The following is a 24889-nucleotide window of genomic DNA, read 5'->3' as shown; positions in this document are numbered from 1 at the left end:
AATTATCAAATTATTCCATTAAAATAATAACAGTCCCTGAAAGCAGGCAGGAATGCAGCTACAAGTCTCTTGTGTTCATGATGCAGGAGTTGTTGCTCTGAGAGGTGAGAGGAAGGTTGGGAAAGAGGGAGGATGCAGCAGGACTCACCGTCCTCATGGCCTTCGCGGTTCCTCCGCCGGTGCCGCTCGCGCCGGTGGCTCATCACGGACTCTGTTCCTGTCTCGTTGTCCAGGCCATCCCTGCTGCTGGCAGCGTTGGGGCTGTCACAGAACAAATGGAGACAATCACTGGACTCACCTCTTTTTCCCACCCAGGCAGTTGCAGCTGCGAGTACGTTGGTGCAGAAGGCACAAAACTGCTCTGAAGCTGAGCACTGCAAACTGCCCCCGGTTGCTGGGCTCACCCCAAAACCACCTCAGGGGTGAAAAGGGAGCTCCAAAATCACCTCGGGGTGAAAAGAGAACCCCAGATCGATGCCCTGAGAGCCAGAGCTGTTCGCAGGAGCGCTCACACATCATCCTGGCGCTGGCAAAGCTGCCCCAGGGCTGTGCAGGCCATTCCCACAGGGAAGAAAGGCTCCTGCTGGGCCAGGAGAAGGGATCATTCTGGCACCCGCTGAGATCCCAGCCAAGAGCAGAAGCTGAAGCTCACCGGCCACTTTGAATTGAAAGCTCTGGCCTCGAAGGGTGAAGCCTTGCAAAGTTCACAGTAATTAAGTGCCAGAAGCACAGAATGCACTGGGTTGAAGGGGACCTTAAAGTCCATCCGGTGCCAAACCTGGCCTTGGGCACTTCCAGGGACGGAGCAGCCCCAGCTTCTCGGGAAATCCATCCCAGCACCTCTCCACCCTCCCAGTCCCGAACTCCTTCCCAATATGTCACCTATCCCTGCCCTCTGCCAGTGTGAATCCATTTCCCCTTGTTCTGCCACTCCAGGCTCCTGTAAAGCATCTCTCTGCACCTCTCCTGCCAGCTCCAGTGCTAGCAAGGGCCACAGCTCATTTAAATGCTGAAACTGGGGAAACTGCCTTAAACTTCTACAGATATAACAGTGACAATATAATCTGATGGGGGCCAAAGCTCCGTGTGGAAGATCTCCCTCAGAAAGTGACTGCTCCTCTCTGACCCATAAATCCCACCAGATTCAAGAGTCTCCACTCTCTCCTGCCCTGTGTACATGCTATTCAGGTAATTCAGCTCCCTCACCTGAACACACAGGGAGGGCAGTGGCCAGTGTTTACCTCCACTGAGCACCACTGAAGTGTTTCTCCTACAATAAGGAGATTTTTTTTTTCTAGATTTTTTTTCTGGAATTTTCTCCCATGAGGCTGGACATGCACATTTCAGACAGGGAGTTAAACCACCAGCACTGTAACCAACCATGCCCAGGCTCCTGTGGCAGCTGAAGCCAGACCTGGCTGTGTGAAACCACATTTAAGTGTCACATTTCCACATTTCAGAGGCTCCTGCACGCCCACACTCCCGTGCATCAACGAAATGCGCTGACATGCCCACCACAGAAATTAGGAAATCAAGGTTGTCATTCAGGAAAACATCTGAGTGCACATTTTAATCCCTACCAAAATGCCAGGCTGGATTTCAGTGCTGTCACACAGCTTTTTTTACACTTCTCAGTTAGTCCAGCACAGCTGGAAAAGGGGACAGGGTGACACATTGCTCAGGTCACTCTTGGCCATCCCAGCAGCACCATCTACTGACTCCTGCTCAGAATTCCCACTCCTGAATCACCTCAGAACCCAAACCTGCCTCCAAAAGGTGATTTAAACCATTGCAAAGGCTGCAAAAATAACTCCCAGCTGCTTTGTTCCCTCGCCATTAAATGCAACTCCATTTTCAGAGCATGTCAGAAAGGCAACTCTAAGGTCACTGCTCTCACCTCACCCCTGCACCTCCACTAGCAAACTCGGCTGAAAGTGGATTTGGCAAGAAGCAGCAGTGGAGCATGAAATGCAGAATGAGCTTCAGAACCCGCAGCAGGAAGGGGAAAAAATAAAGTTTTATTTGGATTTCATTAATGGTGAAGCAAAATATCAGTGCTGTCAGGCAGAGAGTAGAGTCATCACTTTAGCTCTGAGAAGGATTTCGTTCCCTTGGACAGGCTTCACCTATTCCTTGGATTCTTTGTTGTCCAGCACCATTTCTGTTTGTACAATTGCACAACACCCAGCTCAACTGGCGCTTATTTATGTAAGGCCTCAATCAGCACTGAAGGAGATGACAGGTGTTTGGTAGCTTGAAGAGCATTGAAATAAAATCACAGGGATTTAGGAACCAGGAAAATACAAGTCACTCCTATTGCACAAGTGCCACAGCAAAATCCCAAGAAATGTAATTTTCCATAATTTCTGGAGATCAGAAGAGGACTGCAGTCATGATTCAGGTTCATTTCACAATGAAAGACTTGTTAAACTCAACGGCGAAACAAATCATTTCAAAGTATTGTGGATTCTTTTTCACTTTAAATCTACAGTGGGTATGCTTTAAAATGAAATTCTCATAGTGACAGAATTTAGGGCTTCATGCAGAGTAACAATTCTCTACCCTGTGTTATGGACTAAACTCAGGTCATCATTAGATTCTCTTCTGCAATGAAAAAATGAAACACAGCAGAAAAATCCGCTGTAAAATGTTGAGATGTTGTGGGCAATTGTGAGGAGAAGAACTCAAAAAGGCATGAAGGGAAAACAGGTTTTAGTCTCAGAGAACTCCCCACAAGCCAGATTCTCTGCTGGAGTTCAGAAAAAGAAAGGAAAAGTGATGGAGGAGAAGGAAAACAGGAAGGTGATTTATCTGGGAATGGGAACAGAGGCAGAAAACACAACCTGAGCAACATCCTTCAGCCCTCTGAGCATTCCCACATGTTCTCTGTAATATTTGCGAAGAAGCAGGTGGAGCAGCAGGGCATTGGATCCACGGCCCTGGCAGTGAGCAGCCACACAAACCTCAAGCCTAATTCCAAGCTAATTATCTTTTGAAACAAAGCTCGAGCTTGCAGCTGTTCCAGGCAGGTTTAGGCCGGGAAAGACAAAGCCTGGTTTTATTTTCTGGCCAGTTCAGAACACAGGAGGGCAGCACAGCCCTTGCAAGGCACTGCCAGGCAAGGTCAGGATTTCCCAGGATTTGTTGTCCCCTAAGAAAGGTTTTTCTCTGTGAAAGACTCACACACAACACTGGGGGCTCTTTTAGGCAACAGCCATCCCAAAAAAATCGCTAACAGGCAAATCCAGGCCACATTTCCTTCTCCAAACACAGCCTAAGAGCACTAGGCCCTGCTTTAAATCCTCCTGGTGGAAATTCCAAGGCCCTCCCTGGAAATGAAGGTATCCTAAGGACACCCCTTGGATCAGGAACAGGAAATAACAATATCAAAGCAGATATTCCCAGTCTGGCCACACACAGATGGAGCTGGCAGCCTCTGGATGGACATGGAGCAGGAATTATCCCTTATGGAAATTTTCCCTCCTGCCAGCAGTGTTCAGCTGGCTCTGTACCCTCCCTAATTACACATAACACACTCATCACTTGTCAGCCACACACTACAGAAAGCATTTGGGGCTCCCTCCCTACTTAACTCATCCACAGCAGGCTTGAAAATGAGATATTTTGGATAAATATTTCACTCTAACAATGACAGGGGTTTTTCATTCCTTGATATTTGAGTTTTATAACCACAACAACAAACAGTAGGCTTGCAGCAGGAAGAGAAATGAGGGTGAGAAAGAGATAGAAATTAGAATTTGATAAATAAAAGGGCATTAGGGCTTACTGGAATGATGGGGGCCGGGAGTCTCCAATGCCTCCTGTCCTCTCCAGGGGTGGTGGAAGGTCCGTGTGGCTCTCAGTGCACTGGGAGCCCGTGTCAGAATGGGAGCTTTCAGCCAGGACCAGCTGCCAACAGAAGAAAAGCCAGAATTACACAAACACCCACCAGCTTCTCCATTTTGGCCCAGTATGTTCAGCCAAAATCCCGGGACCAGGGGAAGCACAGGGATCCCTGCCAAACTCACAGAAAATCAGGTTAAATTCAGTCTCCATATGAAAACATCAGCAGCCTGGATGTGCACAGAACTCCTGCAAGCACCAGGTATTCTTCTCTTGTTAAAACAGGCAGCCCAGGCAGGGAGGGGATTTTGGGGACCTGGCACTGCAGCATCCCCCAAGTTGTCAGCATCCCTTGCAAAATGCACCCACAGTTAAAGGCTGTGCTCCCAGCCAGGCTTTGCCAACACAAGAATGAAAAGCAAAAGCTGGAATGTGACAGAAATACACCCCAAATCTGGTACACCAGACTCCTCTTACAAGAGCTTCAACCCCCTGAAAATGCACAGTCCAGTTTGGCCCCATCATCAAATCTCTGATTGCCACATCTCTGCTGGGAGCCTGAATTAAACCCCAAATCCACCCAAACTCAACAGAAAGATGCTTTCAAGGAGAAGCAGATTCCTGCTGTTCATCCTCCTTATGCCTCTTGTGCCCATTTTGTCTCCAAATGTTCCCTTAAGACAGAGCTGCAGATACAAAAGGCATTTTCCATCCATGCCATGGAAACCAGGATGTGCAGAGAAGAGTCTTCAATATTTCATGAGAACCTGAAAACTTTTCACGCTACTCTGATGTAATTATCACCTTCAGAACTTCTCTGACACTGACATTTGCATTCAGGGATGCTGGAGGAGCCTGGCAGGTGGGGAAGGAAATGCTGTAGAGCACCCAGCAGCGAGAATCCCCATGGAAAAATGGAATTAAAGATACTGCAAGGATCCAACTCCTCATTCCAAACACCAAGGGCCTGCACACAGCATTCCCTATCCTTGGGAATTATCACCAATTCCAGTCCTGGACAAGGCAGGATGTGGATTTTAATGCTATCAGTATTTCCAGTCATTAGCAGGGACACTCCTGGATAATGGATCAATACCCAGAATCCCCATGGAAAAATGGAATTAAAGATGCTGCAAGGATCCCGCTCCTCATTCCAAATACCAAGGGCCTGTGTGGAGCAAAGTGCTTGAGAATGATCACGAATTCCAGTCCTGGACAAGCAGGATGTGGATTTGAATGTTACCAATATTCCCAGTCAGTACCTGGATAACGGATCACAGGCATGGCCGTGGCACACAGGAGGATTTCTGCACTCAGATCTCATTTCCAGTAAATCCAGGCCAGCCCATCTCCCCTCAGCACACACAGTGGGGCATCTTTAATCAGCAGAGAAAGAAGGAGTCTCCTCCTTTCCCCACCCTCATGGTTTGTAGCTCATTTTAATGACTGACAGAAGATCTCAGATTGAACCAAGATCTGATTCCTACCAAGCTAGCACCTTTTCTGTATTCATAAAAGAAATAACATTTTTATTACAAAAGGCAGAGATGCTTTATGTAAAGAGTCCTTTTGTACACTTTGGGCTTTGACATTAATATATATTTTTTAAATCTTATCAGCATTGGAAAAAAGCTCCTGACTGAAATGTACACCCAGGAACCAACCAGAGCACATCTTTTCTCTATCAGTGGTTCATCAAATAAGCATTTTTGCCTCCATTTTCTAACCTAGAAAATTTGCACTGCCAATTTTGCACCAGTGAGATGAAAGTCATCAAATATATCTAAATTCAGCCTAAATCCCAGGGGAGGAGAACCCTGCTCTGGGTTAAGCACCACTACAGAAAAACAAACATGCATTGATCCAAGACTCCTTTTAATTCATCTCTGCAAACAGAACAAGGTGATTCCCAATTAGAAATTCTGGTTTAAATTCAACTTCACCTGTTAGATTAAGTGGTTATGTTTTATTAAAAAGCCTGACAGTGGAGAAAGAGGTCCCCAGTCCTCTGATTTACAAACAGCAAGGCAGATGCCAAATTTTGTGTCAAATGAAATGAGAATTCTGTGAAGGACTTGGTCAATATTTTAAATGACTGTACAGAGATTAGTCTCCCATTAAGATGGGAGAATTTTGCATATCCTGTGCAAAAAAAAAATATATTTAAACAATCCACTGACCACACACAGCATTTTCTGGCCATGATCCACAGAAATTAGACTTGACCTGGAGGTGACCAGTGTGACTTTATCACCAACCCCCTGGGCACCTCATCACTTGGCTAAGTCTCTTTAAACACTGTGATTATAAGGTCTTTAATTAAATAAATCCTCAGTTAATGATATAGATCAATACCTTTCACTAAGAGGCAACAAAGGTCTCAGCTTCCCTTTACTTTTAGCTGTGGAAGAAGCAAAGCAGGAGAGATTCCAACTCTTAACTGGTTCATTTATTAAAGACTAATTCTAATACAGTGATAAGAGGGATACTGGCTGTTAAACAAGGGGATGGAGAGGAGGGAATTGGCATTCAGGATGCAGGGAATTACTCCTAGGAGCATAAACCATAAATACAAGGAGGAAAACACACACACTCTGTCAAAAAGGAACTGCCTGGAGACAAAACAGCTCTCCAGCACCACATGGAGTCAGCTGCATTATTCAAACTCTTATCACCAAAGCAGGAGCAACAGAGGAAGCACTAAAGGAAAAAAAACCCACCAGCTTTCCTAATAACTTCATAATTAAGGCTGCTTTCTTCCAAGTGGGGAAGTTAAAGGGAGATGTTTAGGAAGTGTGTTGGTGTTATGGAGATGCAAGGATGTCTCTGAGCCTGGAACATTCCCTGAGGAATCTCTGGGCAAGCGCTTTTGCTGACAAAAATCAAGCCAAGGGATGAAAAGAAGAAAAAATAAAGCAAAAAAAGCCAGAAAGTGGGTGTAGGCAAGATCTGTTCATCCCCTCAGCCTTCACACTCTGGGCTGGGAATGCAGAACAAGCCCTTGGCCCAAGGTATTTGGGAGCAGGAAAAAATGTCCTTTAAACCTTCCTGCTGAGGACAACACCTGACTCCAGGAGGAGCCAACAAGACCAATCCTTCCCATATTTCAGGATATTTGCTCTCCAGCATTTCCCTGCTCCTGGAGGAAGAAGCCTTGGCAAGGCAGAACTGATTCTGCAGGAGGTCGTAGGTCACCTTGGGAGTGCAAAATCCACTGCAGCAAAGCATCTCCTGGTGAATGCTACCCCTGGAGTGTGATTTCCTCAAGGATAAAGCACTGGGAATCCATTTCTTACTGATCTGCAGTGGGATTAGAGCCACAAATAGCCTCAGATATCTGCGTGCTGAAGGGGAGAGGGCTGCAGGAATTACCCATTCCTGATCTTCCAGCTGCACTGAGGAAAATAAACCACTTTAAACTTGAATCAGTTCATTTCCAGACCTCAACCTGAGATATATTTGAACTCAAGATACTGCCAGTATATCCCCTTTTCCCAAGCAGCTTTTAAATCCTAGATAAACACTTCCAGGAGTAAATCAGAAGCACAAGAGTCATGATAAAGCATTGGCCAGTGCAGCCATTTCCATGTTTACCTTCACAAAAAAAGTTCCAAGCTGTGCTGTCTGCAGGCATTTCCCCACAAAGCACACTTAATTTAAACACATCCTCTGGGGTGAAAATTTTGCCCCTGAGAAATACTAATAATAGTAATAAATAAATAAACCCAGGAGTTTAAGAGTTTAAATAAGTTATACTAACGTGATCTTGCTTTTATGATAACCAGGAGCTGGGAGCTCCTGCAAGAGCTCAGAGGTTTAAGCAAAACTTGAAGCAATTAAGTTGTTTAAACCAGACATAGACTGTCCAGATCTGTGTCTGGTTACAAGTGGAGCACCCTCCCTTCATCAAAGCTTTTCCTCTTCACTTTCAGCTCCCTGTGTTCATCATATGAACTGAGCACTGAATATAAATGGGTGATGGCAGAGCAAATGAACAAAAAACACCCAAAAGAGCATTGGAACAACATTTGTCATGCTAGAAAAGAAAATCTGCAGCAGAAGGTGGAAGATCATTCCCACTGCACTGCCTGGCTGATTATTCCTGTCTATCAAAGGGATCTAAAAGATGGAATTATACTCAGCTCCATGGAATTCTGGGCTCAGTTGGAGCTTCTGGATGGGCAGCAGCCCTGCCCTTCTCCAGGCAAACACCTTCAGTTTGCTGAGGGTTTATGAGTAACAGCTGAAGAATAAAAATTCTAGGCAGAAGAGGAAGAATTCTGGGAAAAATAGGAAAAGTTCAGGATGCACTTGTTGAGAGAATTCCCACATCACTGCCATGGCTGCAAGGTGAATGCAGAATTCCTGCTCCCTGCTTTGCTGTGCTAGCTTGGAGTCCCTCCCTTCTCCCAGCAAGTGACACTCTGTCAATCATCATTCAGATAAATTTTTGTCCTTTTCTCTGACAAGCTAATAGGAATAAAGCCCTCCAATATCCCATAATTTTGAATGGAAAAGGACTGCCACAATGCAGTGGTTTTGCAGGAGAAAGGCAGAGTTCCAGGCAGTTCCCTGGCCACAAGCCAGCCCTGATAATTTTATTTCCCCCATCAAGCTTCCCCTGTGGTTTTGAGTGGCAGGAGCATTTTTTCTGGTTTCTGTGCTGTGCAGAGCAGTGCCTGTGGAACAGCTGCCAGGTTCCACCCCAAAGGACAGATTTCCATGGATGTCTCCCATGTGCTACACATGGAGGAAGTTCATCAAGGAGTTCATCAAGAAGTGTGGAACTAATTGCAGCTGTTGATTCAGTTCATTCCACCACACTGAACGCTGTTTCTTTTTACAACTGAGGTGCTGCCACCACATTCCTTACTCATCTATCCCAGGGAGCAGAGAGAATATCCACAGAATGTCGGGAAAGAACCTCAGGTGCTTTTGATATCCCCAGTGATTCCCACAGAGCCACCTCCAAGCCCTGACAGGACCAACACCAGTGAGTTGTGCAAATTCCATGCTGTGGTGACAAACCACTGACTGAAAGCTCCTGTTTCCTTCCCTCTTGTGCAGGAGAAAGATTCCAGCATTCCTGGCAAAAAACCTGGCTGAATAAACAGTCACACTGGAAGTCATTTGCAGAAATCAGCGTTCAGTTCACTGCTTGTGTCACCACCAGATTTCCAACAGCATCTCCAGTCTTTGGATCAGTTGTTTCACCTCTCTGTAGCAAAATTTCCCTTTTTTTTTTACTCTCCACCACATTTGCTGATGTTTTTTTAATGAATTATGGTAAGGCCTGACTCTTCCAGAGCTCAGCAGAAATGTGAACAAACTCCCCCAGGTGCTGAGCCAGCTCAAGGAATGGCCTGTGCAGAGTCCAGGGCTGAGGACAGCAGACGAAAACCAGCCTGGGGAGGGGAAAGAGCAAATATCCATGCACTCTGCTCCCAAAGTCTCATCTGGCTAAATATTTATTAATTTACCAGCATGAAAAGTACAATATTTAAACTCACTGAGGAACAGCAGCAGCTCATGGTGTTCCTCTGAGCTCAGAGAGAGGTGAGGAACCAATCCCAGTGACTAAAGAAATACCCAAAAGAGCCATTTATATTTTTGACAGCAACTTCAGAACAGCCACATTCATCTCCGAGATGGAAGTAATTATTTCCTATAAAGTCACAGGCATCTCAAATCCCAAGTCAAAGCTTCAGAGCCCTGGCCTATTATCCACACGAGGGCTGATCCCAAAGGAGCAATTGCAGAAAAGGGCTGTGCTCCACCAGGAATTCTCTCAAAGACACCAGGACTCAACATCCCTGGAAAAACCTCATCAGGAAAGGGATGTTTATTTTAGCAAGGAGAAATTGTCTACACAGAGATGAGGCTTGGGATGAATGAGGGTTTCTATCAAGTGTGAAGAGACTGGCCCTGCAATCAGCTCATTTTCTACAGAAACTCGACAAGATTCTGCTCCTGGGGATTTTTATTCCCTGCCTCAGCTCTGGGTACTTTTTTCATTTTCCAGCCCTGAAGCTCTTGTGCTGCCCTTGTCAAATGGTTCTGCCCCACAACGACGTTAATTGTAATTGCAAATACAGGCTCTAAAAAGCTGATGTACAAACAGGACAAGAATTATCTGCTGGCACCCAGATAATGGGGAGGAAAAAGCAGGGAAAACCTCACAGGAGGCAGTGACATCACTGCCAGCCAATGGGAAATTGCACATTCCCGGCAGTCAGGCAAGGAATTGTTCCCAGATGTTGCAAATCCTTCCTAAAAAATAGAGATAACAGACCAGGCAGCAGCCACAAGCCAATTCCTGCCACACTCCCAGCTTCCACCATGCAGAGAGAAGGGAAAAACATTTTAAGCCATTGCAAAAGATATTTTCTTTCACACATTTTTTTTTCAAATTGCCCAGTTAAGGCCCTAAAATAAAAAGGCAAAAAGCAAAATTGCATTAAAAATTTCATTCAGTCCCAGAAAACTCTAAATAAATGATTCCCAGAGAAAAATTATATTCTGTGTTGTATGTTAGAAAAACAGGACAAATATCAATTATTTCTGGCAAAAGATGTGTTTGTGTAAATGCCATTTACTGTAATTAATTAAGAGTTCTGACATACAATTAATGATAAGTCTCTCTATTGTCGAAAAATGAAAGGTCAACTACTTTAAAAGGGAAAAAGGACTTTTAAAAGGATTTTAAAGGATTCCTTGAAAAGGAGTCTAGGAAGGAGCAGCTCTCTGTCCCAAATTATTTCATGCTTAAAAAACACAACAACAACAAAAACAGCAAAAAGAAACAAAAACACACAAGAAGGAAAACAAACCCAGGCTGAAATCAAAAGAACAAGATCTGAGATGCAAAGGAGAAAAACAAGCAGGACACAGGAGGGTTGGGGAGGAAGTTTAAATAGCTAATTAGCAGCAGTGATTTTAATTCAACACTAATCCAGCTATACAGGAGTTCTCAGGGCAGCAACGCAAGCAACAACTAAAGACTTGCAGATCCTCCCTTGAACATTTTCCCCTATGGAAATCAGTCCTGCAGATGACACCGAGATCAAAGTTCCCACCTCTGACAAATAGAAGGATTCAAATGTTATTAAAAAAGATGAAAATCTCACATTTCCAAACGTCAGTCATGATGGAAACTTCAAAGTGGCCACGGTATCAGTCAGGAGGGGAAGAGGAGGCTCAGCTGTGGCATGTGCATTTAATTTCCCGATTTTACATGTGTGGTGTGGCTGTGAAACACACTGCAGTCATTTCCAGGGAGCACCACAATCCTCACAGATGGGTTTGTGCAAGAATCCCAAGCTGTCTCCCACCAGCTGATACTCATTTTATAGCACTGGGGACAAAGAAAGCTCAGGCCTAGTTAGAAAAAAAAAAACAAACCAAAACCAGAGATAAGGAAATAACCCTGCACAAACGACATTTTTTTCCAAAAGGTAAAGACCCAACTTTGCTATCCCTGGAAGATTTGTGTGCAATTATCTGTTAAGTTCCAGTGAATGGGATATTAAAGAATTCGAAACTGAACAATTAACTTACAGTGAGATTTACATAAAACTCCTCCAGTAATTAGCAGCAAATAGAGGCAGATAAGCCCTGCAATTTTATGGGTGTTAGTATGGAAAGAGTAATTTGCAATTCATAATGCAGGTCAGACACAGATGTTTCAGCTGATTGCTGAACTGAAGGAACAGAAGCCCTTGTCAACATCATCTGCAAAAAGTGCATTGTGCGGGGGAGCTCCAAACCAAAGCCAAACCAGGATCTGCACATCAATTTGGGAGCAGGCTGATGGGAGGGAAGGGAGGAAAGAGCCCAAGTTTTGAAGGAATAAATCCAACCCTACTTCCTACAATCTGTGCTGGCTCTGCAGAGCTGGATGGGTTTATAATTCATCATGAACAGCACAAAAAAATCAGTACAGCACACAAAAAAGGCTCCATTAATTCCCCCAAATAATTAATTTAAACCACACATCTAAATTTTGCTTTTAGATCTTTGCTCTAGCACCCTTCTTTATCAGAGGCCTGGCCACTGACTCCAACAGAGCTGATTTTTGTGGATTAAGCTCCCATTAAGAAGAAAAAATATTTATAGCATTTATCATCCATATCATGTATCAGATAAATGTTATCTAACCAAAGGAAGAAAGGCAAACTGAACCCGTTCTTCTCCTGAAGAAAAGCCATGAGAAATGAAGGAGGGATTGTGGAAATCCAGATTTGTCTTTTTATTTTCTGTTAAAGGTAGATGAGGAACTGCCTGAGCCTCATCATGAAAAAGGCTGATGGAAGCACCAGCAAAGCTGCAGGAAAAACAGTGAATGCCCTCAAAGAATAATTTACTTTGCAAGAGACCTCTGGAATTGCTCAAAGCTGCACCAGCAAGTGCTGAGGGATTGGAAATAAAGAATGCCAGAATGGTTTGGGTTGGAAGGGATCTTAAAGCTCACCCAGTTCCATGGGCAGGGACCTTCCATTGTCACAGGGTGCTCCAGCCTGGCCTTGGACACTTCCAGTGATCCAGGGGCAGCTTCTCTGGGAATTCCATCCCAGGATTTCCTCACCCTCACAGACACGAATTCCTTTCCAATCCCTGATCTAACTCTGCCTTCCTTCATCTTGAAGCCATTCCCTCTTGTCCTACAATAATTTCCTTGAAGAACTTTAAGATGAGCAACAGTTCTGTGGTAAAACCTTGGTGTCTGGATCAGACCATAGAATGCTTTGGGTTGGAAGAGACCATCCAGTTCTGTGGGCAGAGACTCCTTCCACTGTCCCAGGGTGCTCCAACCTGGCCTTGGACATTTCCAGTGATCCAGGGGCAGCCACAGCTTCTCTAGGAATTCCATCCCAGGGCCTTGCCATCCTCACAGAGAAGAACTTCTTTATAAATCTGACCTAAATTTCCCCTTTCAGTTTGACCCCACTGCTCCTTATCACCACAGTTCCTTCTTCAGCCAGGTTTATCCCTAAGAAAAATGACTGCACATCTCTGGGTGAGCTTCACCACCCTCAGAGTTAAAAAAAATGTGTTTTTTTTTTTTAATGTTTGAAGGGAATTTCCTTTGTTTCCATTCATTCCTGTTGTCTCTTGTCACTGGAGGAGGGTCTGGCTCATCTCAACATCTCCTTGTTTGCCAGGTGCTCCTGTCCCTTAACCATCACTTTCCACTTGACAGGAAATTTTAAAAAAAATCCATTACAAACCTGTGTTTCCACCCCTAATGTGGGAAAACCAACTGACTGTGACAAAGAAAAATAAAATTAAAAAATAAATAAAATAAAAATAAATAAAATTTTTATAAATAAAAATAAAATTTTCTTTGAGTAAATGAAAAATAAGATCTCTGGATCAACAACTGTCTCCCACCATGGTCAGGAAGAAAAAGGAGAGCAGACACTGATTTTGTAGCCTCCAAGCAAAAGTGGAATGCAAAAAAATAGAAAGTTTCAAACACGGATTCTGCCTTCTTCTTCATCTGGAAAGCAGCCAGCAACTTACACTTATAGAGGAATCACAATAAACGGAATCAATTCTTGAAATGCATCTCAAAGACTGTGATGTTCCTCTGAAATGAAAATAGTAGCAGGCCCAGAATTAAAATATAACATTTAAATGGTGTGTGTGCAGATATATATAGTCTTGTTCTGATCTTATTTCTTCATAGTCTCCTGTTTTCCAGCTGGAAAAGCCATATATTATCATGTTTCATATTACTGAAGGAGCTGGCAAAGAATTCAGCTCTTAACATGAGATAAAATGCCCTTGGGGGATTGGTTGGGAGAGGGAAGAAGGAAGAGGTTGAGGAATTGGGATGTGAAGGAGAATTAAATAATCCACATCCTTATTCATGTGGAATAGTTTGGGATTGGGGGTGGATTTTTCCTTAAACTCCAAGAACACCTTGCTGGAACAACCTGAGCCATATTTTGAGAGCCTGAATGGTGTCTAGAAATCAGAATACATCATCAATACATTGAATTCCCCAAGTAAAAGATAAATTTAACTGGACCACAAAAATAAAAACCAACAGCCCTATCCTCCTGCACACACTAGGAAGAAGAGACCCAGGTCAGGGATGCAGAGGACAACTGGGATATTGAATTAACTGAGTATTTAATTAATATTTATCAGTTCAGCAGCATGCGAGAAAGGAGCAGGAGAAGGGAGGTGTGACACTGAGGAGCAAACACAGGGCAGCAGCTGCACAGAAGGAAAGGAGTGCTCAAGATGAATTTGCTCTCCTGACAGGAGCTGACATCAATTCCCACCCCTCTGCTCCTCTAACAGACGCTGCTCTCAGGCCATGGCAGCACAAAACCCATCTCCACTTTCCCCCCTATTTTATCTACAGCTTTTGGGACACTCTCTTCCGCTCATTAATCACACATGAAATCCCTTTTTGTCCCATCCGTTCCCACCCTGCCAGAGCCCCACGCTCCAGCCCCCCAGTAATCCTTGGATTGAAGACAAAAACAGCACCACCAACATCCAGAGCTCAGGGGCATCCTGAGAGCAGCAAACTCAGCAGCACTGAGCCCTTCAGCCAAATCCCAACCCTGCAGAGCATCCAGGGGCTGATCCCACCTTAGTGGACACTGGGATGGATGTTCCTCCTGGAGGAGCAATCCCCATCCCACATGCACTTCCCACGTAAGAACAGACACAGCTTCATTAAGAAAGGACTTTGTGCTGTCTCCAGATGGACTCAGCTCTCAAACACTTCTCTGTTTAAACATCAGTTTGATTCTCCAATACCAATGGTTTTATTCCTTTGACAACTGATTTACTCATCCAGGGAATCTTCCCTTTTTCCTGGAGGCAAGTGGTGCTCATTCCTTTCCCTGAGTACTGCCCAGCTTTAGATTTGAATTAGACCAGAAATGCAGCTTTAAATCTAAAGAACTCTGCTTTAAAACACTCCTCCATTCCCAAACCAAGGCGTTTTGGTGCTTGCTGTGTGGAAATGCATGGCTGAGTTCTTGGGAGAGCTCTGGAAGTCATGTTGGTTATTAGTCAGCTACTGCTGCTGAAGCAAAAAGCTGGAACACAAAGGTAAAAAAAACAGGTATGGAGGTCCTAAAAAAATAGGGAAAAAGTAACTTTTGCTTCTGAACAGAACTCCCAGGAACAAACAGCTACCTTTGGACAGCACAGACTGAAAATCCCAATTTTTAAGACCTAAATTTAATACAAAATCTAGTAAGTGCTTAATACACATTTAGATGTGTGTGGGAGAACTGAGTTTAAGCTCAGCTTTACAAAGCCACGTGTTCTGTTTGCCTAACACTAAAAACCTGTTGGGACTACCCAGCTGCCAGAGTCTGAGTGCCCTAAAATGAAAAGCAATCAATAGAGCAGGAAGAAGTCGCTGATACTGTGTGATCCAGCTGAGCTGAGTTCAGCTGCCAGTCCAGAGCAGCATTTCCAGCTGCTCGGAGCCCAGCAGGGGCTGTGCCTGCTGATCCACGAGGAATCATTGCTTAAGAAGCATCCCCCAATCCAAGTCAGGTTGAAAAGACACACATTGCACTTTTCCTTGCTCAATGCTGGAGTGCACACATGCAGGAAACAGCATGCAGTCAATTCTGTATTTGATTTTTTATGTTATTTTGATGTAATCCTGCCTACAAGAAGCCAGGCTGAAAAAGTTCAAGCTACTCAGCGGGCAGCAAATGTCCTTATCCTGCATACCTTCACTGTCTGGGCTTACTAAAATATTTTAAGGGATATAATAGTTCAAATACTTGAAGTTGTAAGAAATGTGAGCAAGATCTTCAACTCCTAAAATCAGCACAGGAATGGAGAAAGAGATGGAGACAGAGCTGCTCATTCCACCTGAGAATTCCAAGTTTATTCCAACAGTGCAGCTGGAAAAAACTCCTATAAACCTACTTTACTACTTCCTTGTGTACCTTCCTCCCACCAAAAACAGGATCCAAACAAGGATGCAGGCATTTATTCCATGCTGAAAAGCTGCCCAAGTCTCCATTCAGCACAGTTCTCACCCCCTGGCACGCACTGTTTCCAACCCCATTTGCAGCACTTGCTGAATCCAAGCTCTTCACAAAAATACTTTTTATACTCATGACAAACTTGAGATTTTGGATAACAACATCCTTGTCCTCTGCTGTGTTCCTAGGATTGTTAAACTCAGCTTCAAAGAGGAGATTGAAATCACAGACTACGTCTCAAATGTTCTTTTGGTGCTAAAATCTAAAACACCACTGCACTATTCTCTGCCTGAAAGTGCTCAACCACTTAAATCACCCTTGATAGGCACAAAATTCCAGTCCCCAGACAGAGAAAAGTGTGCATGAACTACCAGATTTATCCAATTTATTTAATCTGCACCCCAAACATCATCTGAAGGTGGGAATTCCTGTATTTCACAGCTGGAGACTTTTCTTGCATCTCCATTAAGTGGAACAGAACAAGGCTGAAGAAGTGACAGCACCAGCTTGGCCTCAGCTCAGCACACACTACCCCAATAAATGAGAATAATTAGGAGCTGGTAATTAATTACTCCAGTTAGGTGACAAACAAATCCTGGCGTATCGGAGAAATTAGCGCATTAAACCCAGACAAGACTGAGGGAGATGGGATGTGCAGAGCAGTACAGTCACATCTGGATCACTGACTCCCTCTGCAACTTTACCGCCCAAATTCCTTCATTTTTATATTAAATTTATTTTTCCAAGCCTATAAATGTTGATGTCTTTTTCCTAAATGTATACAAATGTTTTTAGCCCCGAGATTTTAACCTCATTTAAAGCTTCCAGGCACTACCAACAATACCAATACACTGAAATTTAAATACTATAACCAAAACCCACCAGAAGATCACATTTAGCTGTTTTGGAATAAATTGTTTTGGCTATTTAGTTAAAGTACTAAAGCTGTTTTCATGTTAAAACCACTTTTTCAGCTCAGCACACTTTCTGGAATTCACTCTGATTTTAAAATACATTACTTAAGAACAGGGTAATTATAATTTATACATTTGTTTTAATTTTGAGATTCAAGATACTTCTAGAAATCAGCATCAAGTATCAAACAACACAGATTTACACACACAAAATCCAACATACCCAGGACACCACTCTTCCATTGAAGCAAGGGAGCTTTGCATTGTCATCTGAGATCTCTTCCTTCACCACTCTAGAAAACAAACAAAAAAAAAACAACAACAGGAAGAAAATCAGGAATTTAAAATCACATCAGATCAGAATGAACAGGAATCATTTGTCAATCAAATTGTCAAGGAAAAATACAATTTTTTCATTAAAATGTTGGTATCAGCAGGTACTGTGTGTTTAAAGAATATGTGACTGTGAGAATAGAGGAAACAAATCAAAACAAAGGGTAGAAAAACAACTTTCCAGACATCCGCCCTGAAGTGGGAGGCACAAAAGTAATTTCAAACATTTTCCCATTTTGGAGTCTCCCCAGTGCCTTTAAAGGTCTGATAGGGACTAAAATCTCCCCTGTGCAGTCTTTGTGTCAGAGATTTCATACTTGTAACAGAAACAGCTTCCTGGCCTCAAATTCACAGCATAACAGGCACAAATTTGGTTTTGACAGTCTGAAGCCTGAAGTCTCCTCCAACTCCACCAAAATGTGTGGATCCATAAGCATATTTTCCTTTATGTTTTTGTCCTGTTGCTGTGTGAAGAAAAACCACAATAACCACAAAGCAACTCACTGAGTATAAAACAGTGCCATTTTGAGGGGGGACTGGTAAGGAGGGGGAAGAGAGCAAACGGACAGCTTTTGAAAAATTACAAACAAATAACTCCACTAATGCCTGCATTCCCACGTATTTTAAGGAATGAGGACCTCCTTTTTTTTTCTCCACACTTATTTGCATTGTTAATGGCTGGCAAGCCAATATTAGGCAATCTTCATCCCTTTTTTTTCTATTATTGGAAAGAAAAACGTTGCAAAATATTCACTTAATTCCTAAAACATCTGCCCTCCCTTCATCCTTTGGCAGCAGGAATCAGATCATATGATTCCATTATTGGTTTTAGTCATTCATCCTCAGACTCCAAGGAGACAATTAAGAGCAAACTCCATTAAAAGCAGATACTCAGGGCTTTAAAAACCTTTTACAATTCAATGAAGCTCTCAAACCTGTAATTCTGGAGCTGCAAACCCGGGATTTCAACACTCTCCGGGATCTCCAGCCCCAATGGACAGACTGGAATCCAGGCATTATCTTTTGTGTTCCACCGAGTCCTGCAGGGAACACTCACTCAGCAGAGCGCTAGCTGCTGGATCAGCAGAGAAAGATGCTGCAATAATTTTATCTTCACATTTGAAAGGGCACGATCTGCAGGAAATGACACTTAGGGCATCCCAGAAACCCTAGGCGAGAATTCCTGCACCAAGCAAGAATCGTATGCGGAATTTTTGCCCAGCAAAAATCACACACAGAATTTCTGCACCCAGCTTTAGGATTCAGGCAAAAAACAGGCATTAAAACCTGCACTGAATGTGGTGTTCTGTGCAGAGAAAAAGCTTGGGGGACTGCCTGAACCTGACCCAGTGAGGAGCTCCCTGCAGTTCTGCACTGACCGGTTCAGCCGCCCTTGTGATGGAGAAGGAGCTCCCTGGACTCACCAGGACAAACCCAGCCCAGCTCCAGCCTTTGCTGCAGCTGAAGGGAACAACTTCCAGATCTGTTGCAACTTGAAAGTACTAAATATAGCCCTGAGCTATGAGGCAAGAGAATGGCAGACTATAATTCCCAGCTTGCTTTGGGTAGCGACCGGCAGTGCCAAGAACATCAAAGAGGGCAGCAGCCACTCGTGGCAAATATCACCGTTTTACAAATCATTATTTGTAGTAAAGAGGCGGCTCCTTTCCATCCCCAGCAAAGAGACAGAAGGCAAAAAGGAGGGATTTGAATGGTTGCAGCCATTTGCTTCAGTCTGAGGCCAACTTTGCAAAAACGAGATGCTGTTTGTCTGCGTGGATTTCGAAGGGAGGGCAGAGGGAGGCACGTGCTGCTGCCTGCTTTGGGAACATACAAAATATTTGGAATTAATACACAGCAGCTGGAAATCAGGGTGGAGATCTAAGTTCACAACCTGGACCCAACCCAAAACAGCATGGAAGGAAAAAATTGTGATTTCTTCCAGAAACCTCTTCCTGAGGTGAAGAATATTGGCATTGGATGTCGCCCACTCTGGAGAGAAATCACCAGAGCTCTCAAACTGATTGTTAATGGACTCACTGTTTGAAAATACGACCAAAGACCATCTGATAGCAAGGCACAGAAAAGGGGATGTTTATCCTCTTTCAGAAAAGGGGTATTTGTTTCCCAGGTCATGTCCTGGCTGTTGGCAGCCCTGTACCTGGGGAAGGTTGGAAGGCTCAGAGCCCCAGTTCCAGCACACAGAAGCTCATGTTTAACTTGGGCTGGGACTCCCTGGGTCAGGGAGAGGAGAGCAAACAAACACCTGGCCACAGAGGTACCACTCAGGGAACAAAGCTGACATTTCCAGGTCACTGCAGGTCTGCCTGCCCAGCTCCCACCTCCACACCTCTGCCCCTTGGAAAGGGAGAGCCCAGCACTCCAACAATTTAGAGATTTTTCTTCAATATTCACAGACTTGTAACATCTCACTCTTTACTGCACTCCAGAAAAATCTCCATGCATGAAACATCCTTTAATTCATCCTTCAAATGCAACCACCAGGCGGAAGGAAGGCAAAAGAACACAAGGAGCAGCTCAGCCAAGGTCACATCAGAGACAGAGCATGAAAAATACCCCACTCTTTACCCCCAAACACCTGCTCTACACCATCAGCAAAGCCCCCACATCCATGAATATCTGCAAAAAAAAAGGGTGAGGAAGTGTGGGGAAGGGGAGGAGTGAATGGCTCCACAAGCTCACATCCTCTGCTTTATTTGACTTCGAGGAGATTTAAGCACTAATTACTAAATGAAACAATCACTGCTGGTAGCAGCCCCTCCTTCCTCTCGCTTCCTGGAATTGTCTGGATCCTCTGGCTTTCCTACCGCACTGCTCTGCACACACAAATAGGTGTTTGTGCCTTTCCCAAACCCAAGAACCCTCACACCTCACCTGTTTCTGGGATAGATTACCCTCCCAGCATCCTGAATTGTTTGTTTTCCCCCACAGAGGATCTTAGCCAGAAAACCAAGGATTGTTGAGGCTTAGCCTCCCTCTCATCCCCCTGCCAAGCTGCCTCAGAATATCCGCTGATCCCAGTTGAACTGGGATATACATGGTTCCAGGTGAACCCCACAAACCTGTATTGGCCCTGATTCAGAAGCACTGAGATAATGGGCTATTAAAGACTACGTTTGATAGTGTTGCATTCTGATTGCATCATGCATGCCTGGCAGAGACTGCATTCTCCACAATTAGCTGGGTGATTTTTCATTCCACTCGGAAAAATGAGGTTTGCAAGGAAATTCACCTTTCCCTCCAACACCATGGACATGGGAAATGCAGGGTTGAGACAGATTTATTCCAGGTTAATGTGCACCATGACACAAACAGAGCATCTTAATGTCCTTTAGCACCAGATTAATCTCACCTTATCACTGATCATAATCAAGTCTCTTCTTAATTGTCTTTTACTGATGGGAAAAGGGGGGAGAAGCTTCATTCATTATGAACTTTCTTGGAGATCCTTAGAGAGAAGTCAAAGGCATTAACTTCTTTGTGCTAAATGTATCTTTGTTTATTCCTGTCACCTCAAAGACTGAGATTTCAGTTTTCCTTCACAGAATCAGGTTGGTTGGAAGATAAATCCAGGGGTCAGCTAGTCCAACTTTCACAGAGGGTTTAGGTTGCTCAGGGCCATGTCCAGTCAAGTTCTGAGCATTTTCAAGGATGGATGTTCCACAACCTTTTTGGACAATTTGATTTTACTTTATGAAGCAGCAGTTTTCCAAAAAACTGTTTCAACTGGCAAAACCATAAGTAATCACATAATAGCAATTACTCAGCTGGCATGGAAGGCTGCAACTCTAAAAATAGTCTGGCTGAAGCTGATTAACTCTTCAGTGTGAATCTTTAATGAAGAATTCAGATTTCAGGGATTTTTCAGCTGAGGCCACAGCACAGAGAGCCTTTAGCCACCTTCCCAGTGCAGGGAAAGAAATGAAAATAAACCCAGACGTTGAATTTACAGGGATAAACACTGGAATATAATGTGGGTTTTTTTCTGGAAATAAGAAAGAGGGGAGGAGAGAAATCCCTTTGATGAGCAGAGAAACACCAGGAGCTGTGTGGGATCTGCACGAAAACCTCAGATCTCGTCTGCACCCCGCAGAGCCCCAGGCAGGAATTCTGTGGCATCATTCCCTCTCCTTCTCCAGGCTCATGCCAATCACTCCTCAAAACCCCACAGAGCCACAACTGAACCAGTATTCTCCTCTTTTTAGGCTGTTATTCCTAAACACTGTCAATGCTTTGCCTTTCCACACAGGCCCTGCTGTGCGCCAGCTCCCACATAAACCTGTCAAAAATGGGTATGAGTACACTGCCCACAATTATGACAGAAATGACACACCCAGATACATATAAGTGACACAACTGTGGAGCAAAATACTCTTCAAAACCCTCTTCAAACCAAGATATGCAGCTTCAATGCAAACAAGCTCCTTCTTAGCATTTCTATAGAAATTGTAGCGAGACACTGTGTGCAATCAGTGCTGGGGAAGTCACCTCTTCCCACACAGGTGACAAACACATCAAAAAACACTTTTTCTTCATTGATGTAATGGCTGCTGCTCTGTCTCATGTTATTCTTAACCCTTTTAAAAACTGAAACCCTCCCTCTCAGTGATTCTGCCTGCAATTAACAGTGAATGCATCCATGTGTTTACACCCTGGTTATCCTTGGCCACATCTGATCTCCAGCACCACACAAAACACTTGTGCCCACAGGATTGCCTCTTCCCTGGTTTTTCTACTCCACCTTTATTCCTGCAGGCACATCTAGCACTTTGTCCTGCCAGGGATAATCCATCATTCAGGAAAACTGCAGGATGGTGGAGAGGTTTTGGTACTTTGGTCCTGCACCAGATACTGACCTAAGCATATGAATGATGCAAGAATTATTGTGCTCCCTAGCCAAGAATCAGCCCAGATCTGCACTGTTTTCAAACATTAAACTTCACTTTTTATGGCTATTCAAGGACAATTCTATTTGTTTAGGCTCTGCTTGGCACCATGGTGCAGTATGAGCTCAAGGAGGTCAGCTGGCACATTACACTGCAAGAAAACTAAGGAACCTCCGTGCTGAAATGTTCCTTGGAATGTTTGAGACAGACATTTGAAGCAGCAGAAAGCCTCCTGACTTGGTTAGGGAACCCAGGAGTTCTGCTTAGGAACACGAATCCAAAAAGAACAACGGGAGCGCGTCGGGAGGGGAAGCAGAGATTCCTTGTGTGACTCTGAAAAGGGAATTTTGATGTGCAGCAATCCCATTTTGCCCTCTGTAAGGCCTGCCAGCCCTCAGCACTGCCACAGTGACTCCTTCCAAAAGGTCCCATGTGTTTTGAACCAGCTGGGGCTTGGGCTGCCAGCCCAGCTCTGCCTCATCCTTCCATTTCAGTTCAGGGCAGCTCAGCCCCAAGCCAGAAATTCTGCCCCATGCCCTCCAAAGGGGCTCTAAACACACTGCCCTTTGCAGGAACAGCTTCCAATTAAGCATTTTAAAGTATTTATGACTGGCTGTCCAAGAGCAGTGGCATGCAGGGAATATGAATTGCTTCTCTCCTCCTTAATGAACAATATTTCAATAGCTGTGCCGTGCTCAAGGTATGAAAATCTCACTAAATTACGGATATTTGTGGCATTTAAATTGAGATCTACAGACGTGAGTCTCGTTTGATTGTAGCGCTGCTAGATACAACTGTTCATGGTGTTATATCCCACTCCATGCCCAGCTAACCTAGAAAAAATATTCCTCTCAATGATGTGCAGAGAAGCCAAGGAAATGGGTGATTTTTAGTCCTAAGACCTTACAATTTCTTTTCCTCAATTTCCCCAGAAAGGGTTTGGAACAGAACTGGGCAAAACAAGCAACGCATTTTAGCCACACTGAGAGTCTCCTGAGCCACACTGAGAGTCTCCTGTCTTTTCTCTTAGTTCCCTCTTTCCTCTGCTCCCTGTATTATTTAGTAAATTATTTATGTGCCTGTATTTCAATCTCACAGGTGTTAATGAATCTATTCCTGCAGCTGTCCCAAGGGACAGACACATCTCTATCACAAAAACAGGGAAGTCACAGTACAAAGAGCCAGGTCAGCATAATCCTGACCTGAACCCAGATTTCCAATGCCTGACTTACAAAACAATAAATATTAACAAGCCCCCATAAAATTAAGCAGCTCTTGAAAACAGCTTAGGGAAAAAAACCCACTGTAAAAGCAGCAAGCTGCTGGTGGAATGCCCATTTCAAACAGCTGGCTGGGATTTGGCTTTCCCCAGGGTGCAATTATCTTGCAAACTCCGGGGCAGGACACTCAGAATAGCTCTCAGGGATGTCATTCCCGGCAGGGATGCGGCAGGGTGGGAATCCAGGGCTCTGCAGGTCATGACCTCGCAGTGAGAGCTGCTCCTTACCGTGATCAGGGCTCAAAAAAAAAACATCCAAGGGCACTTCCCCCAGCCAGTTTGGGAGCTGGAAATTGAAAGGGCAAGTTCAGGACGGTTTTAGGGGCTCATCAGCATCTTCCAGACCCACTGATACCCAGCAGGAGATGCTGCACAACTTCTGAGGGTATTGGCCATTCCAACTGCCAAACATTCCCAAGAAAATCTCTATTTCTGTGCAAGGATTTTGCAGCACAGACATTAACAGGACATCCTTTTAGCTGTGCTTCCAGTCCTTTTGAAGTTATTTGGGAAGCACTAAGAACTCCATGAATTCCCAAGTTATCAAGGGAATAACTTTAATTCACCAACACTCAGCCACTGCTCTGGGACCCCCACAGCCAGAAGAGTGTGGATACCTCAGCCTGAGCCTGGAATTCATCTGCTCGATATCCAAACATTTCAAGGTGCTAAACAGAATTTGCTTTTATTTTTAAATACCTATGTTTCCATCTAAAAAGATACTCTCTGACTATTAATGCCTGGGACAACAAAAAGCCCTCAGAAACAGCCAGGTCCTCGTTTGAGAAAATGAGTGTATTAATTTTGCCAAAATTTACTGTCCATCTTCACATCAGCTATGTTAAGGAGACACGTGTTAATCCTGCTGATGGAAAAGGAAGGAGAAGAGATTTTTCTGTACAATTGTGAAGGAAAGGTTCAACATCAAACTGAAAATGATGACTCTGGCTGGAGCTGTCCTTCAGGAATCAGCTCCAGAGCAATAAACCCCAGGAACAAGGAGGCAAAGAATAGAACACCCCTCCCAGTATGGAATGAAGCACCTTTCTGGAGAACTGAAAATCACTTGCTGAGGGCCAGCAGAAGGAGGAGCTGCCTTTAAAAAATGTCCTCATTCTTCACTTTTTCGTCAGAATGACTTTCAGTCCTCACAAGGAAAGCAAGAAAAAATTAAGTTCAGCCTTAGAAAATTGAGTATTTTTCCCTAATCAACTAAAATTGAGTTTATTCTACCACTGGGCCTGGAAGCAACTGCAGACCTCTCATTCCAACTGTTCAATTCTTTATTCCAACTGTTCAATTCAGTTTCAATAAAGGTGTCACACAGCCATGACAAACTTGGTGCCAAACAACACAAACCAAGAAATGTTAAACACACTTGAGATCGGGCAAGATAAGAATCAGTTCTTACTCCTCTGTTAAAGGCTCCTTTTGTGCTCTCTTGAGAGCACCTCATTAGAATAATAAAGCTGGGTCAAAAAAACAGCCACAAGTGTTCATCAATTCCTCAAAGAAATATTATTTATGGAATTATTATGTACAAATTAAAGTAATTACAAGAAGAGATGAATTTCAGTCCAGCTACACCAGGAACACCCACATTATCCACCAGCACTCCAGATACTTGGGAGAGAAAAG

General features: G+C 44.0%; 1 protein-coding gene across 8 annotated transcripts in view; it reads right to left on the bottom strand.

Moving 5' to 3' along the window:
* The window catches only part of DVL1 (dishevelled segment polarity protein 1), a 69929-nt gene that overhangs the window by 25428 nt on the left and 19612 nt on the right, over positions 1 to 24889 (bottom strand). For all 8 annotated transcript variants that reach the window (XM_086860155.1, XM_086860152.1, XM_086860154.1 and 5 more), the window contains 3 exons: positions 16956 to 17025; positions 3788 to 3909; positions 149 to 261 (listed from right to left, as the gene is read on the bottom strand). In XM_086860155.1, the coding sequence (XP_086716281.1) occupies positions 149 to 261; positions 3788 to 3909; positions 16956 to 17025 (305 nt within the window). The remainder of the gene's footprint in view (positions 1 to 148; positions 262 to 3787; positions 3910 to 16955; positions 17026 to 24889) is intronic.

This window comes from Cyanistes caeruleus, chromosome 22, assembly GCF_971803275.1.
Source record: "Cyanistes caeruleus chromosome 22, bCyaCae1.hap1.1, whole genome shotgun sequence".
In the NCBI taxonomy this organism is placed as follows: Eukaryota; Metazoa; Chordata; class Aves; order Passeriformes; family Paridae; genus Cyanistes; species Cyanistes caeruleus.
This window is presented reverse-complemented; position numbering and strand designations above follow the sequence as displayed.